General features: G+C 39.6%; 1 protein-coding gene across 1 annotated transcript; it reads left to right on the top strand.

Annotated features, from left to right (window-relative positions):
• The first annotated feature begins 258 nt into the window (after positions 1-258).
• On the top strand, positions 259-11,658 carry DUSP19 (dual specificity phosphatase 19). The gene is made up of 4 exons (XM_036320830.1): positions 259-648; positions 6,334-6,380; positions 8,560-8,712; positions 11,323-11,658. Exons 1-4 carry the CDS (start codon positions 288-290, stop codon positions 11,560-11,562), a joined length of 801 nt encoding a protein of 266 aa, XP_036176723.1. The 5' UTR covers positions 259-287; the 3' UTR covers positions 11,563-11,658.
• Positions 11,659-17,836: the final 6,178 nt, after the last annotated feature.

Genomic DNA, 17,836 nt, shown 5'->3' with positions numbered 1-17,836 from the left:
AGACACCCGCCCACCTAGATCGAAAAATCACTGCTTTTAAAGAGCTCGAAATACCAGCCCTCTCTCTAATGAAGTCTTACATTTTGCCATTCTGCGTGACTAATTAAGCTAGCTTTAAACAGCAGCAACAAGAGAACACTAGCGGATTCCTTGAACCGACAAGGAAAAACGCAGGCTTTCCGTTGACACGGGCATCCAATCGGCGCCCGCTTCTCAAAGGCCAATCACAGTTTGTCTTACATCGAGGCGCCGGGGAAAAGGAGCCGGAAGTGTCAGTCTCCCGGGTGATGCTGCCTGGTCACCTGGAGGGCTGTGCACTCCCGGGGCTGCATTCGTTACCTGAGCTCCAAGGGACAAGCAGTTCAGCCCTTCTCTGTGCTGGCTGGGTTTGCTTGTATTTGTTCCTAGTCACCGCTCATGTAATGCACTCCCTTAACCAGGAAATTAAAGCATTCTCCCGGAATAATCTCAGGAAGCAATGCACCAGGGTGACAACGCTAACTGGAAAGAAAATTATAGAAACGTGGAAAGATGCCAGAATTCATGTTGTGGAAGAAGTAGAGCCGAGCAGTGGGGGTGGTTGTGGTTATGTGCAGGATCTTAGCTTGGACCTGCAAGTTGGCGTTATTAAGCCATGGTTGCTCCTGGGTGAGTATATCGATTTGTCATTGAGTCCTTTGGTCATATTATGTTATCATTATTTACCTTAATAGATTGATAGTTTGTATTATCAGCTGTCCTGCCGAAAAAGTTAAAAGGTTTCCTTTTTTGGACACGGGACTTCCCTCAGCTACCTAGAGAAGTTTCTGCCCCCATAGAAAGTATAGATTCTAGTAGCACATAGCACCTGGTATTTGAATTTTAGGAAAAACTTTCTTCCTGTTTTTCTAACTCTGGAGAATAACACATTAATGTAGAGGGGGGTATTATTATAAAAGGATATAGTTTTTAAAAATCAAATGAAAAAAATGCTTTTATTAGGAAAAACTTCAAGTTTGAACCTAAAGTTATAGAATAGTACTTGAAATAGTCAAGTGCTTGCTTGCCTGCTCTGCTGTTACAAACCATGAGGAAGGCATGCTTCCTGTGACAACATCTGTCCATGGTGGCTGTTTATAGAATGTGAAGGAAAAGGTGGACTTTATTTTATAGCTATGAGTCTGATGGTTTTATGACTTTTTGCATTATGGAAAATACTGATTTTTCTATACAAAGATTAGTCCACAAATAACAAATGAAGCACAGTTATAAATGTATAAACTTGTTAGCTTGGCAAGAATATGGTACAATCGTCTTAAAAAATAGTCAACAATTTTTTCAAGTTAGTTTGAATTCTTTTTCATTTATGAATAGAGAAATTAAGAATTAGAAAGATTAATAATTTGTCAATTTTTATGCAGCCAAGCCATTGTGGAGTGAAAGCACTGGACTGGGAGTTAGAAATAGCCAGATACACACAGCATCTCACTCCTTTTAAAAACTCTGAAGTAGTGATCATCAGCTCCATTTTACAGATGGGATCTGGATTTAAGATCAGTTAAGTAGCCTGCACAAGGTTAAAACACTAGTATTTAATAGCTGGACATCAAGCTCAAGTCTGACTGACTCCTGCTCTCTGTGAACATAGAAGACTGCCTCAGGGAGTCCAGCTTTTCAGCCCTGCTGTGCCTCTAACTTAACTAGATGAACTAGTGCCAGTCATTTATCCTCTCTGGTCCTCCTAAACGCCATCTGTAAAGCTGAAGTAACAGTATCTGCTTATCTCATAGGGTTGTTCTGAGGTTGTTGTAAAAGGGCTTTTGTGTTGTACGTGTATCTGTTTGTGTGTGGACGATTTTTGAAACAAACCAATTGCAGTATACATATGAGTTGTGATTGTGTTGTGTATTGTATGAATTGTTACATGAGCTATCTTTAAATTCACCAAATAAATATCTCCAACTAGTTTGTGCAGCAGTGAAAAATTAAGTGGGTTTATATAGCTAGTCTGGAAACTTCACCCAGGACTTGCACACCTACGAAAGGATATATATCCAGGCACATTTTTCAGTTATTTGGCTTCCATTATAGTAATAATGGTTTAACATTATTGGAGAATTTTAAATTTTGCTTATTGATACTTTTTATCTAGACGTATCCAAGGGTACAATCAAGGTAGTCTTCTCATATTGGCATTGGGATCCTTCCCAGGATCCTGGGAGAGTTCTGGAGGGGCTTGTGAAACTGGTACCTTATGTGGTCCCCTCTCTGAACCAGGAAATGGGATTTTTTCATCAGGCACAACCTCCTGTCTTCTGAGAGGAAACAGGACCTTTTCCTGCTTAGTTACAAGTGCCTCATTCCTGAGGGACCTTGGATGGTTAAATCTAAAGTTCTTCCGCATGAATGATGCAGGGGTTGTTTCTGACCAGACTAGGTTTCTTTTTGGAGATGGGGGTTGTTTCTAAGTTGCCTCCAACAGCTTCTTTCACCTCTTCAAAACTAGACAACTCCAATCCAGCACTACCTGCCAATTAACTTTTGTTTTTGGTGGAGAATAAAGACAATGGAGAGCTAACTATAATGCATATATTTGTATAAAATATAATCTGTCTTTCTAAAATATAAGTTTAAAATATATTCTGTCTTTTAAAAATATAAACTGTCTTTTACAGTTAGTTCCGAAATTCAAACAAGCTTCTACCTTTCAAAAATCTCACATAGGCCCTTGAACTATCTGACAGGTTGCTAAAAGATGTTAGTGAGAATTTTTGTCCTAGGCTTTGCAGATTATATTTTTACAACTTTTTAAAGGACTTTTCTTCAATTGAACTTCATTTGTAAAAGTCGAAAATTTTGTCCTAGCTGGTGTGGCTCAGTTAGTCAGTTCCCGATCAGGGCATATGCCCAGGTTTTAGGCTCGATCCCCAGTGTGGGGCATGCAGGAGGCAGCCAATCAATGATTCTCTCTCATCATTGGTGTTTTTCTCTCACCCACATTCACTTTCTCTCTGAAATCAATAAAAAAAATATATTTTAAAAAAGGATACTAAATTTGTATCAACATACTTATATTCTGGAAGTCACTTTCAAAATATGGCAGACAACTCTGAAATATAATAGCTGTTCCTTTTGGTGTGTGTGTGTGTGTGTGTGTGTGTGTGTGTGTGTGTAATGGAAATGATCAAAGTATCCAGCTTTGATAAATATAATAATGACAGTTTAGGGTGAAAATAGGAAAGAATTTCTAGTGCATGTTTCTTTCTCTCTTTCTTTTTTGTAAGGACTTGTCAAAGTAGAATTATTATTTAAAAAATGAATACATGTTAAACCATCATATTTCAATTAAATTTTTTCATCCCATTTCCCCCCTCTAGAGATGGTAAGGACTTCTGATAGAGAGCTGAGAATTTTTTAAATTATGGACTATTTCAAATGCATAGAAAATTTCAGACAATACTATAACAGGCAGTTGTGTATCCACCATTCAGCTTTAACAAATGTTAATATTTTGATAGGCTAACTTTTAAGCAAAATAAAGCTCAGTGAGGAGCCTGTGAACTTTGTATTACCAAGAGAATATTGACCAACCAGCCCACTTACTGGCCTTTCAGCTACCTAAAACCATGTCATAGAAGCTGGCAGATTTCCCCATTAGGTAAGGTAAGAAAAACATTATTTATGGAAATAAAACCTAATTCAGGAAAGTATATATTTGAATAATAAATATCCTATTTTTTCATTGTATATATTTTTTCACTTAATTTTAATGAGTTATTCACTTGTAAGAATTTGCTTATTAACTAGAGTCCTTTTCCAAGTGTGGGAAATCTGGAAAGCAACTTTGACAGGAAGAAACTGTAAAAGGGTACAGTGCTAGTGGTGCACAGAATGTGGGTGGAATTCCATAGACCAGCAGTGCTTGCTTTAATCTACTGGGTGTTCCCAAACCAGCTGGTACTAAGTCTTTTTAAAGATATTCTTTTTTTAAATTTCTAAACAAATATTTTTTTGTAAAAAATACAAATGAGCAGAAAGAAGAAAAAAATCACCTGTAACCCCACTTTTAACATTTTGTTCTATATACTTCCTGTCCCATTTTAAGCATACATATTTTTTGTTATTACAAAAATGGATGATGGTATATTATAACTTGCTTTTATTACCTCATATACTGGGAATATATTTCCATGCCCTATCTAATATCTGTTTATATTTCACTACACAATTGAACCATCTTTTATTTAACCCAATCCGTATTACTGGATTTTTTTTAAAAAAAAAACCTAGATTAAAAACAGCCTATTATTGGGTTGTTTGTTTTATTTTTGTGGTATCACAAACAATACTATGATGAACATCCTGATAGCTGATCTTTGTAACATCCAGAACTTTTAGGACAAATTCCTAGAAGTGGGAAATCACAGTCCAAGCGTATACACAGATGAATATTTTTATAGCTATCACCAAATTGTCTTTCAGAAAGTTGGAATGAGGTCCTCCCAAGTTGTTGTTTTTAAAATAAATAAATCCTATATAATAAAAGAGAAACATGGTAATTAGCCGTAACTTTGCTACCCTTCCCATTGGCTAATCAGGGCGATATGCAAATTAACTGCCAACCAAGATAGTGGCCGGCAGCCAGGCTACTGACATGAACAGGAGGCTTGCTTGCTCCAGTGACGGAGGAAGCCAATGTTCCCCGTTCCCTGCCTGCCGCTGCCGGCCTCTCAGCTGCTCTCTAAGAAACATTGTTACAAATATAGAAGCTAAACAAAACCCCAGAAACCTGCTTTCAGCCGGCAGGGATCTCAGAGCTGGAGTCGCAACAAAGTTTCAAATACAGAAGGTAAACAAAGCCCAGAAACCTGCTTTCAGCAGCCGAGGTCTCAGAGCTAAATCCGGCTCTCAGATCCAGTGACAGCCATAGAACGTAAATAAATCCCAGAATAAAAAAAAAGGAAAAAGGAGAGGTTGGGAGCTTCAGTCACCTGCCAGCCTGAAAACGGCCCTCAGCCCTTCACCCAGACTGGCCAGGCACCCCAGTGGGGACCCTCACCCTGAAGGGGGTGTGACCACCTGCAAACAGCCATCATCCCCTCACCCAGGCTGGCCAGGCACCCCAGTGGGGACCCCCACCCTGATCCGGGACACCCTTCAGGGCAAACCAGCTGGCCCCCACCTGTGCACCAGGCCTCTATCCTATATACTAAAAGGGTAATATGCCTCCCAGCACTGGGATCAGCAGAGCCACGAGGCCTCCTGGCCCCTGGAGCAGCGTGACGGGGGCAGCGCCCAAACCCCCTTATCGCCCTGCCACTCTGTGTGTGACAGGGGGCAGGGCCACAACCTCCCTATCTGCTCTGCTCTGTTCGTGACTGGGGAAGGCACCCCAACCCCCTGATTGGCCCTGCTCTGTGTGTGACAGCGTGCGGCGCCCCAACCCCCCCATGGGCCCTGCTCTGTGTGTGACGGGGTGGAGCTGCAACCTCCCCATTGGCCCTGCCCTGAGTGTGACAGGGGGGAGTGCCCCAACTCCCTGATCGGCCCTGCTCTGTGGGTGACAGGGGGTGGCGCCCCAACCTCCCCATCGACCCTGCCTTGAGTGTGACAGGGGGCAGCGCCCCAACCCCCCAATCGGCCCTACCCTGAACGTGACTGAGGGTGGCATCACCACCTCCTGATCGGCCCTGCTCTGTGCATGACAGGGGGGAGCTCCCCAACCCCCTGATCGGCCCTGCTCTGTGCATGACAGGGGGGAGCTCCCCAACCCCCTGATCAGCCCTACCCTGAGCGTGACTGAGGGTGGCATCACAACCTCCTGATCAGCCCTGCTCTGTGTGTGACAGGGGGCAGCGCCCCAACCCCCTGATCGGCCGGCTCTGTATGTGACGGGTGGCACCACAACCCCCTGATCCACCCTGCTCTGTGCGTGACGGGGTGGCGCCCCAACCCCCCAATCGGCCCTACCCTGAGCGTGACTGAGGGTGGCATCGCAACTTCCTGATCCGCCCTGCTCTGTGCATGACAGGGGGCAGCGCCCCAACTCCCCAATCGGCCCTGCTCTGAGCCCGACCAGGAGCTGCGGGGCAGACACCTAGGGTTTGGGCCTGCCCTCTGCCACCCAGGAGCGGGCCCAAGCCAGCAGGTCTTTATCTCCCGAGGGGTCCTAGACTGCGAGAGGGCACAGGCCGGGCTGAGGGACACCCCCCCCACCCCCCCGCCAGTGCTCAAATTTTTCTGCACCGGGCCTCTAGTAAATAAATAAATAAATAACAGAATTGTTGCAAAAATTGGATAAAAAGTCAGGATGATTATGTTCATGTTCAAGGTGATATGACTTATTTCTTATAGGGTCACAAGATGCTGCTCATGACCTGGATACACTGAAAAAGCACAAGGTAAAAAAAATATATATATATATATATATATGTTTACTGAGGATAGTAATACAAAGCAGAGGTGTGAAGAGCTATAGGAGACAAAGTGTTATGGGACCAGAAGGAATAGACTACTGAACTTGCAGTCCCTTTGCCCTGAACTAAGTATGGCCTACTCTGTCATAAGGTCTCAGTTGAAAAGTAATACCTTCAGAAAGGCCTACCCTGACTCATGTTGCCGCCTCCCAACTCGCCGCATTGCCTCATTTGAATTCTTTCAAAGAATGTATTCTCATCTCAAAATCTTCTTTTAAGAGCAAGGGTCTTACTCCTTGCTCATGTCTGTATCTCCTGAACCTAGAAAGGGGCCTAGCACTCATTTACTTCATGGGTGAGAGGCAGGGTAGCATTCTTTTCGATACTCCCTGCCTCTCCCAAATCACTTTGTTCCACCCTCCAGTTGCTCTTGCCTGGCCGGTGTTGCTCAGTGGTTGAGCATCAACTCATGAACCAAGAAGTCATGGTTGGATTCTTGGTCAGAGCACGTGCCTGGGTTTCAGGTTCGATTTCCCAGTAGGGGGCTTGCAGGAGGCAGCTGATCAATGATTCTACCTCTCCCTCCTCTTTCCTCTCTGAAACTAAGATGCAGCCTGACTGGTATGGCTCAGTGGTTGAGTGTCGACCAATGAACCAGGAAGTCATGGTTCGATTCCCAGTCAGGGCACATGCCTGGGTTTTGGGCTTGATCCCCAGTAGGGGGTATGGAGGAGGCAGCTGATCAATGATTCTCATCATTGATATTTCTACCTCTCTCTTCCTCTCCCTTCCTCTCTGAAATCAATAAAAAGATTTTCTTATTTTTTTATTTTTTATGTATTTATTTATTTATTTTAGAAACTAAGACATATGCTAAGAAATAACAAATACAATGCCAAGCATGTTAGGACAAGAAACAGTGACTAATTTGTCTTGTCTGTGTAGCCTTTGGATTCTCTTAAAGGACTTTCCATGGCTCCTTCCATATGCTTGGTGGGCTCTAGGAAAGGGGCTTGAATGCATATATGGAGTAGGAGGTTGCTTATGTGAACCATTTGAAAGAAAATCTGTCATAGCCATCCCATGTTTCACCCACACTAATTCATCAGAGCCTTTGGGTTTGATATTTTTTAAAAGCTCACCAGGTGATTCTAATGTGCATCCACACTGGAGAACCATGTACTTACAAAGAGGAAATAATTATCAAAAGGGAAGTTTGTGCTGCTGACACAAGTCTCTTAAGTTTTTTATGTGGACATCCATTGTCTGATTAAACAAATATTTTAAGTACTTTCTGTGCCAAGGTCACTGCTCATTCACAGTGCTTACTTATAATAGTGAGTAAGCGCCCTTGCCAGTTTGGCTCACTGGGTAGAGCGTCGGCCTGTGGACGGAAGGATGCTGCATTTGGTTCCGGTCAAGGGCACATGCCTGGGTTGTGGGCTCAATCCCTAGCCGGGGGGCTTGCAGGAGGCAGCCGATCAGTGATTCTCTCACATCATTGATGTTTTTATCTCTCTCCCTTCCTCTCTGAAATCAATATAAATATATTTGGGGGTGGGGGTGGCCGGGGAGAGGTCAATGGGGGAAATAGGAGACTCATGTAATACTTTAAATAATAAAGAATTTAAATTTTGCCCTAACCGGTTTGGCTCAGTGGATAGAGCGTCGACCTGCGGACTGAAGGGTCCCAGATTCAATTCCGGTCAAGGGCATGTACCTTGGCTGCGGGCACATCCCCAGCCGATCTATGTTTCTCTCTCATCGATGTTTCTAACTCTCTCTCCCTCTCCCTTCCTCTCTGTAAAAAATCAATAAAATATATTTTTTAAAAAAGAATTTAAATTTAAAGAAATAATAATAATAGTGAGTAAGCTAAACATTCTCCCTACCCTGGTGGAGTTTCCAATACAGTGAAGGAGACGAACAGTCTCTAAGAGGTAAGGGTTATAATGGGAAAAGTAGAGAGTGTTATGAAAATATATAGAAATAGCACCTCGGTGAGGGATGAAACATCAGATCAGGCTTTCTTGAGGAAATATTAAGTACACTTCATGCTTAAATTGTGTATTCTTGTTACAATCTCAACATCCCAGCCTCTTTTTAATTAACCTACTTCATGAGAATTTTAAAAAATCATCCTTTTTTTTTTCCCCTCTTTAAGGTGACTCATATTCTCAATGTTGCATATGGAGTTGAAAATGCTTTCCTCAGTGACTTTATATATAAGAGCATTTCTATACTGGATCTGCCCGAAACCAATATCCTGTCTTATTTTCCAGAATGTTTTGAATTTATTGAACAAGCAAAAATGAAGGTAAGTTTGGTTTAGATCCAAAGTTCTTCAGAAGCAGAAATTTTAAAATATGGGTCCATTACTTAGTTTTTATTCTATTTGTAGTGAGTATGTAAAGAACCATTATGAAATCTCCTCTTCAACAATATTTCATGAATTCTTAAAACTATTTAGTTCTCTAATTGCTCTTTTCTCAATGTTATATTCATTTTTAAAATTAATTTCTCCTCTTCCTATACCCGTGTATATATGTACTTAGATTTCCTCAGACAGTGTATAACCCACCTGCCACTGATCAATTTGTAAGCTACTCAAGTGGACTGTAGGATAGAGGTAGCTCTAGTCCTGTTAATGTATTTATGAAAATTAATATGCATTTATTTTTGTGGCCACAGTAGGGATTGTGAATCTGTGCATTTTAACAATAGAATTTTAGGGTGCTCTAAGGACTGAATGGGTATTGCTTTTCTGAGATTGTATGAAAATGCTGATAAGAAGCTGTTCATTGGGTGTCTGGCTATAGAAGACCAACTAATGGTATAATACTTAGATCTTGGTACTGGATCCAAGTCAACACGCTGACAGGCTGGGCTTCTGCTTTGGTTGTTACCCATAATTCGACTGAAATCACATCATTTTTAATCAGCATGTAATTCTTACAAACTTTATGTGAGATGAGTAGATGGGAATGTAGAAACACTTACAGAGAAAAGCTAACTCTCCAGGAACACCTGATTATTAATGACAGTTAACATTAGACTCCAGTTTAATTGAATTTTGTCTAATGATCTCCTTTCTGCCTTTTCCATCCCTTTCTCCCTCCTCTCCCTTTCTGTCTCTCTCTCAAATCAATAAAAACATATTTTTTAAAAAGTTCATTTGAAAGTTTTTATCAGATATTATTACACTATGATTTTAAAATATCTTTAGTCTCATCAAAATGAACTATTGTACAAAGTGACAAAAGTTTCATATGTGTATAGTGAATATTTGTGTTTTGCTTTTCTTGTACAAAAAGTTAATATCTGGAAATGACTTAAATATATATACACACTAGAGGCCTGGTGCATGAAATTCGTGCACTGGGGGGTTGGGAGAGGGGGGTCCCGCAGCCTGGCCTGTGCCCTCTCGCAGTCCAGGAGCCCTTGGGGAGCAGGCCTAAGTGGTCAGTTGAACATCCTTAGTGCTGCCGCAGAGGTGGGAGAGGCTCCTGCCACTGCCACTGCACTCACCAGCCTGTGAGCTCAGCTTCTGGCCGAGCAGTGCTCCCCCTGTGGGAGCACACTGACCACCAGGGGGCAGCTCCTGCATTGAGCGTCTGTCCCCTGGGATCAGTGTGCATCATAGCGACCAGTTGTTCCACCGTTCAGTCGATTTGCATATTAGCCTTTTATTATATAGGATAAGAAAACAATTGAAATTGTGTTTTTGATATGAGGATTTTCAAAATATTAACTAATTTTGTTGTGGGTCACTTGGATTTCTTGAAATGAGATGCACTTGCAAATTTGTTACGACAGATCTAGGCAAGGAATTTTGCAACGGATTTATGAATCTGAGAAAACTGCTTTGCAAAAGTAAACTAAGTCAATGAGCTATAAACATAGTATTGCTAATATATGCTTTGGGTAGAGAGTTTTTAGTTCTAAGTTTTGTTTTTTCCCCCTTCCTCTGTTTCAATCTTTTACCAAAAGAAGAATCAGGAAATTAAGTAACTAAAATGTCTAGTTCTGTAGTGTGTCCCACAGTTCACTACATTTCATTCAGAACATTAACCTTTTAAAAGCCTGAAACAAGCCAACCTGTATCAGTGGTGTTCCATCAGATCTATCACATTCATTATTAATGCAATATTACCCCCATCAGCATTGGTCTTACACTGTGTCTCTTTTCACTTACAAAGTATCATTTTCAAGCTACTTGAAACGTTATTCATTTATTGACCTCATGCTGGTGTCTAGTTACCTTTTCTACTTCACATTGTCATGAGCTATTTGTGTCATTTTACTACATCATAAGTTTAGCTTATTTTTTTAATTTTTAATATTTTCCATTACCATTTATCCCCCCTATATCCTCCTACACCTCAACCCCCCCCCCCCCCGCAATCACCAGACTGCTGTCCAACTTCCCTCCAGAATATATCTAAAGGTAGAAAATTGTTTTCCTTGCTGATCATTTTACACAGAGATTTCCAAACTAATGCCACCATCTTTATGGGAACACTCTGTGTACATGGAATATCTCAGGCTTTCTGTTTAGTTTATGATTATGTTTTCTTCATTAAGCTTGTATGTGTACTTTACTGGATTATTTCAGTTTAACAAAGGATACTGTTTCAGAATTCCAAAGACCTCATCAAAGCACTTCAATCCTAGCAGTTGGAAAGAGGAGGTGTTGGTTGATCGATTGATTAGTTTTTCCATTCTTTCCTTACAATGAATTGTATTTTGATAATTGACCCCAGCACTGCCCCGCCAGCCACCTTCTAATTGATTTCCTTTCAATGTGTACAAATAGGTGTACCGGGCCTCTGGTTTTTTATAATTTTTAATAGTATAAGAATGTACTACTGATTTAATAACCTTTCTTAAATTAATAATGAAGAGTTTTGTTTGATTTTTATTGCAGGATGGAGTGGTTCTAGTCCATTGCAATGCAGGGGTTTCCAGGGCAGCTGCAATTGTGATAGGCTTCCTGATGAATTCTGAAGAAATCTCATTTGCCACTGCTCTTTCTTTGGTGAAAAATGCAAGGCCTTCCATATGTCCAAATGCTGGCTTCATGGAACAGCTCCGTACATACCAAGAGGGCAAAGAAAGCAATAAGTCTGACAAAATACAGGAATTAGAAGGAGACAACAGTTCATGAGTTACATTCTAGCAGATGATGGACAACTAGTTTCTGAATTGGCTTCTATAACCACCTTTCCCCTTTTTGTAGACTAATAAAAACTTCCTTTTCTCTTTTTTTTTTTTTTTTTGTGAAAATGAAGGTCAATTGATTGTCCTGAGATAGCATATAAATAATTTTTTAAATTATATCATGTTTTCTTTGATATTAAGTGTGATTAAATGCTTATTTGATTTGCTAAGGGAGAATAACAATGTATTACCAATAATTGATTTCTGTAGAAGAAAAAATGCTTAAATTTAAAAATCTGTGTTAGAGCATGGAAAGGTTAAATCAGTGATTAAGACTTTTCTATTCCAGCAACTGTATCCAGGAAGGAAAAAACTTGAAATGCTACTTGACTTACCATTTCAGAAGGAGATAAATTTCTTCATAAATAATTTAAGATTAAAAACCAATATCGTGCCCTAGCTGGTTTGGCTCAGTAGATAGAGCATCGGCCTGCAGACTGAAGGGTTCCAGGTTCAATTCCAGTTAAGGGCACATGCCCGGGTTGCCGGCTCAATTCCCAGTAGGGGGCGGGCAGGAGGCAGCCAATCAGTGATTCTCTCTCACCATTGATGTTTCTATCTCTTCCTTCTTCTCTGAAATCAATAAAAATATATATATTAAAAAAAACAACAACCAATACTGTAAACCTTCCAAAAGTGGTAACCAAAATGTGAAGGTTTACACAATATTTACATAGTGGTTACAGTATTCACAAAATTTTTATGTCCTTTTGTACCCACTTTTTATTTTGATTTTTAAAATTTAATTATATACCCTGCATTTATTTATGTTTTTGTGTAGATTTTTTCTCTTACATTATTGTGAGCTTATGGTTCTTTAATTAGGTGATCTAGTCTCTTGCATTGTGTGTTTTTCATCTTGGGTCCCTAGCATTCTGTTTTTTGGGTCCCAGGCATAATTTTTTTATCTTCTTAGATCTGTGGAAAAACATTTTGTACTGAAAATTTGTTTTTTAGTTGTCATTTGTTCAATGATCTGTTTTTTAGTTCAATATCCTACTAGATAACGTATTTTAAGGAAACAAGGATTATGGCTTTATAAGAAATTTTAAATATATTGTTAGAAAGCCTAAAATTATTTATAATGTTACCTCTGGCCAGAGGCTTTGAATGGTTTGTTTTTAAAAAATAAAGTCTCGCCGAAACCGGTTTGGCTCAGTGGATAGAGCGTCGGCCTGCGGACTGAAAGGTCCCAGGTTCGATTCCAGTCAAGGGCATGTACCTGGGTTGCGGGCACATCCCCGGTGGGGGATGTGCAGGAGGCGGCTGGTCGATGTTTCTCTCTCATCGATGTTTCTGACTCTCTATTTCTCTCCCTTCCTCTCTGTAAAAAATCAATAAAATATTAAAAAAATAAATAAATAAAGTCTCCATATTGAAAAGGCTCACCTCCACATTATAAATTTGCTTAAAGATATTCTTTGACTTATTCAAAATAAAATGTACTTAAAATTAATATAATTATAAAATGATTTATTCAATAGCTTTCAAGCAACCTTTCATGACTTAGAAAATATCATAGCCATTAAGATTTTATTAAGAAAGTCGGCTCTTCTTAAATACATATTCTAGAGAGCTAGTATACTGCCATATGTGAGTTGGAAAGTGCTCATTGAGCACAGCTGTGCATTTGAGAAAGTAGGCCTTCCTGTGCTGCCAGGAGCAAACAGACGTGATAAATGCAAATTATGTTTCGAGATTGCTTATAGCTTGATAAGATGCTATCACGTGCAAAACTATGAACTCTGTTTCTGTTGAGAAGCAGTATAAATGTAATCAACCTACAGTGAGTTGTCTGAAGCCAACCAAGGCAGACAGAATCCTCTTAAGTATGAGACTGATGTCTCTGTAGTCAGTATTGTTGAGGGTTTGCAGGGTGAACCTTTTCCATTCACATGAAAACATTTATTTAAACACATTTTCTTTTGCTAGGTGCTATTTAGTTTTCAGCCATTAAATGTTGTAACCTGAAGCCTGAACAGAACTGGTTCATAATGCGTAGTGTATTACTTATGTCTGTATTTTGTGTGCTTAGCTGTTGCCTGTAGTGATCTGGTTATGGTGCAAGCTCATATCTTCTGTATCATCTATAGAAGTGTTTTGAGCATCTGTTTTATTTTATCTTAAATGATGGTAGTTTGCTATATCTAAAATAGATCAACAAATGTAACTCACTCTTTTAAATTAGGGGTACTATGGAAGGCAGTGATGGGAAATATGTATATAGTATGTTTATTGTGTTTCCTATGGATATAAGTCACTCTGTCACACCTGATCATTTATAAAAAAGAATGTTACCATTATAATTCTTTATCTCATGTATTATACATTTAAAAATGTATAACAAATATAGATCTGTTTTGAAGGAAAGGGAATAATATTTTAAGGAGTTTTAACCTCTATTTTAAAATAGAATTTTCTACCATTTTTTAAAGGAAAGAGGAAATGAAAGTATCATTTGTTTTTAAACATTGGAAAGAAATAATAGAGCCTTCCTAGCAACTTGAGAAAGATGAGCAGAAAAATGGTACTGGGATATATGATAAAATTCTGTTTATTTTAAGTTAATATTTTTTGAATGTTTTGCTGACTTTGTGCTTTAATATAAGTTTGTGATGTCACATAGTTTGAACTGAAAACCACTAAATATTTAAAATTTTGGAAAACTGAAGAAATCTTTTTCTTAAGTTCCTTTGGACAAAATTTAGACCATTATATTAACTAAAAGATTTCAGAGGATATGGAGTATAGTATTTGAAAATTGTTATTGCAGCTTGGCCTGTGTGGCTTAGTGGTTGAGCATGGACCCATGAACCAGGTCATGGTTGGATTCCGGTCAGGGCTCATGCCTGGGTTGCGGGCTTGGTCCCCAGTGCAGGAGGCAGCCAATCAATGATTCTCTCTCATTGATGTTTCTCTCTCTCTCCCTCTCCCTTCCTCTCTCTGAAAGCAACATATTTTTCAAAGTTGATTTTTCTGCACAAAGGATCCTGAACATCTTTAATCACCCAATAGTTATTTAAGAATTTAAACCAGAAGATTTTGAAGTTTTATATTCTTGCAATACATACAATGGCATTTGCAGTTAACAAATTTGTGGTTGTTTCCATTGATATACTTTTAAAATAACGTAAACTTTTCTATTTCAAGTGAAGCTTGACTTATTTTGTAGCTGTATTTATAATGTACTCTTTATTGTTCCCAGGTATTGAAATACTTTAATAAAATAATAAATTGTATTATTTTCCCTTAATACTTTTATTTCTTTGAGGTTATTTGTTTTAAAAGATTTAACAACTGTTGTCATATTCTGGGTTCAAGTATCTGTTGACAGGACACAAAATTATACACTTTGCAATATAAATGTTTAAGTTCTATAAAGATTTATTTGCTCCAGCCACTTTAAGAAATGAAAAGCTAAAGTAAGATATTATCATTGGCATTACAGTGGATAAATAGGCATTGAAAATACAATAGAACATCCTAGTATTTTAAGTCAGGAGAAGATGCTGAATTATTCTCAAGTTAAACTACTTGAAAATTCTAACCATGACATCATTGAGATAAGTCAGACATCATCCAGCACCCACCTCCCACTTCACACATCATTACTTCTCTGACCTACTCATTGCCCACTGCTTTCTCCCTCGCTCTCCCTGTTTGAACCAAACTGGCCTCTTGGCTGTGCATTCCTTGAAAATGCATAATCAAGGTTCCACTTCATTATCTGCTGTTCCCTCTACCTGGGACACTTTCCCCCAGAAACATCAAGTGTTACCTTCTTAGTAAAGCCTTCTCTAATCACCTTGTTTAAAATTGCTCCCATCTCTAACATTTTTATCCAGTTTTCTTGTTTTATATATGGCATAGCCCTAATTATCACCAAAATTCTATATACTTATTTTATTGTTTTCCTCATCAAAACTTGGGCTCCCATGAGGATTTTGGTATAGATAAACATCATTTACTGTGATGTTTATCTATACCAGGTGTATCCTATAGTAGGCATTCAAAAAATTGCTTATTAGAAGGGAGGGAGGATGAAAGAAAAAAAAATTGATGCATTCCTCCCCAGGTTATATAAGTTTTGATGTTACTTTTTCACTTTCAGTAATAAGAACCATTTAATTGAGTAAAAGATAACAGGCGAATCAGCAGCTAAACTGATGCTTCTTTTGGTATTTGGCTGCCCCCTTTCTGCCAGTTGTTTACTGTAATAAAATGATTAGGAAAAAACATGTTTCCAAATATAATATTTATTTTAATTTATAAAGACATAGCTTTGGTCATTATTTATAGAGATCAGATAATGCAAATTACAATTAGTGGATTTGTATATTTTGGACATTCCTACCCTCCTGCCTCAGTCTGTTTGGGCTGTTATAATGGAATACCACAGACTGGGTGACTTATAAACAACAGAAATTTATTTCTCAGAGTCTGGAGGCTGGGAAGTCCAACATCAAGGCACCAGCAGATTTGGTGTCTGGCGAGAGCCGGCTTCCTGGTTCACATATGGTAGTCGTGTTGCTGTGTCCTCACATGGCTGAGGAGGTGCCCTGCCCAGGGATCGAACCCACAACCTTCTTGGTGCATGAGACAACACTCCAAGCAACTAAACCTTTTTAAAAGGTTCTTTTGCTTGGCTAGATAAACATTTATATAGAAATTCCTTCATTGGTGAACCTTTCTTGCGACCTTAATTCTAAAAAGGGAATTGCTGGGTGTGGTGGGCTGAATGATAGCCCTCAAAAGATGTTCCCATGCTAACCTCTGGATCCTTTATGAATGTTTGCTTACACAGCAAAGGCTCATTTATGATGTGATTATTTACTTAATCACCACCACTAGACATTGGAATGTAAGATTATCCTGGATTGTATGAGTAGGCTCTAAATGTAATTACTAATAATGTCCTTCTAAGAGGGAAGCAGAGGAAGATTTTACTCACAAGGAGGCCATGTGATGACAGAAATAGAGAGAAGCAGTGTCAGAGACATAGATGCTACTCAGCTGGCTTTGAAGGGGGAGGACAGAGCCTCTAAGAGCCAGGAAATATGGTTAGCCTCCAGAAATTAGAAAAGGCAAGAAAACATTCTCTCCTGGAGCCACCAGAAAACACCAGTCTTGCTGACACCTTGAAATTAGTCCCATAAAACTCATTTCAGATTTCTGGCACCCAGAATTGTAAAAGATAAATTTGTGTTGGTTTGAGCTGCCAACTTTGAGGTAATTCAGTATGACCTCATCTGAACTTGATTACATCTGCCAAGACTCTATTTCCAAATAAGGTCACATTCACAGGTACTGAAGGTTAGGGCTTGAACATATCTTTTGGGGACACAGTTCAACCCATACACCTGTAAAAAAAAAAAAAAAAAGAGTCAATTCCTCTAAGTGGTTTTAAATTTTAATCTTTGGGAACTTTCCGTTTATCGCTGGAACTGTTACTGCCTCACTGAAATTACAAAATTCTTGCTGGACTTGGATTTCAGGAAATCCCAGAGGAAACAGTGAGGGAGGATGGGTGGGTTATTTTGAGGATAATCAGTTTGGTATGAACCAGAGAACATCCCACAATATATACACGTAGCACATCGCTTTTATAAAGTTAGCAAGTGAGTAAAACTAAGCAATTTATTTTTGCACGCACATACATAGAATATGTGTGTGTGTGTGATATTCGTATACGCTCTAAAGAAAAGCAGAAAGTTGGGGCGGGGAGGTTAGGACAGTCGGGATCCTACGGGGAGGATTCCGCGGTGCGGTGGGCGCCTGGGTGTTTGTTGACTGTTAGCTCCCATTATTTCCTCTCTTTTGCATTAATTACCCTATTTTGTATGTAAGAAAACAGCAAGCACCAATTATGCTCTATTGTAAAATTGCGTCTATATAACACAACATTTTAAAAAATGGCATAGCGACGGTAGCAAATATGCGCGGAGAATGAGCTTCACGGACTAAGCCCAGAAAACGACATTGGGAAGGGCACCAACTGCTTCTCCAAGCCAACTTTTCCAGGTGCTGACCGATGACAGAGTCTTGGGGAAGCTCACGTTAGGTAAGAAACCACGAATAACAGGACTCGCGCGTCTCTGAAACTCAAACACCAAACATCAGGAGACGCAGGGCGTGAGCAGAAGCATCCCGAGAACCGTAGTTCCCACGCAGGTTCCCACCTTCCCAGGAGATGCTGGGAGATGCTGAGTCTGCGCAGAGAC

The sequence above is a fragment of the Myotis myotis genome, unplaced genomic scaffold (genome assembly GCF_014108235.1).
Source record: "Myotis myotis isolate mMyoMyo1 unplaced genomic scaffold, mMyoMyo1.p scaffold_m19_p_8, whole genome shotgun sequence".
In the NCBI taxonomy this organism is placed as follows: domain Eukaryota; kingdom Metazoa; phylum Chordata; class Mammalia; order Chiroptera; family Vespertilionidae; genus Myotis; species Myotis myotis.
This window is presented reverse-complemented; position numbering and strand designations above follow the sequence as displayed.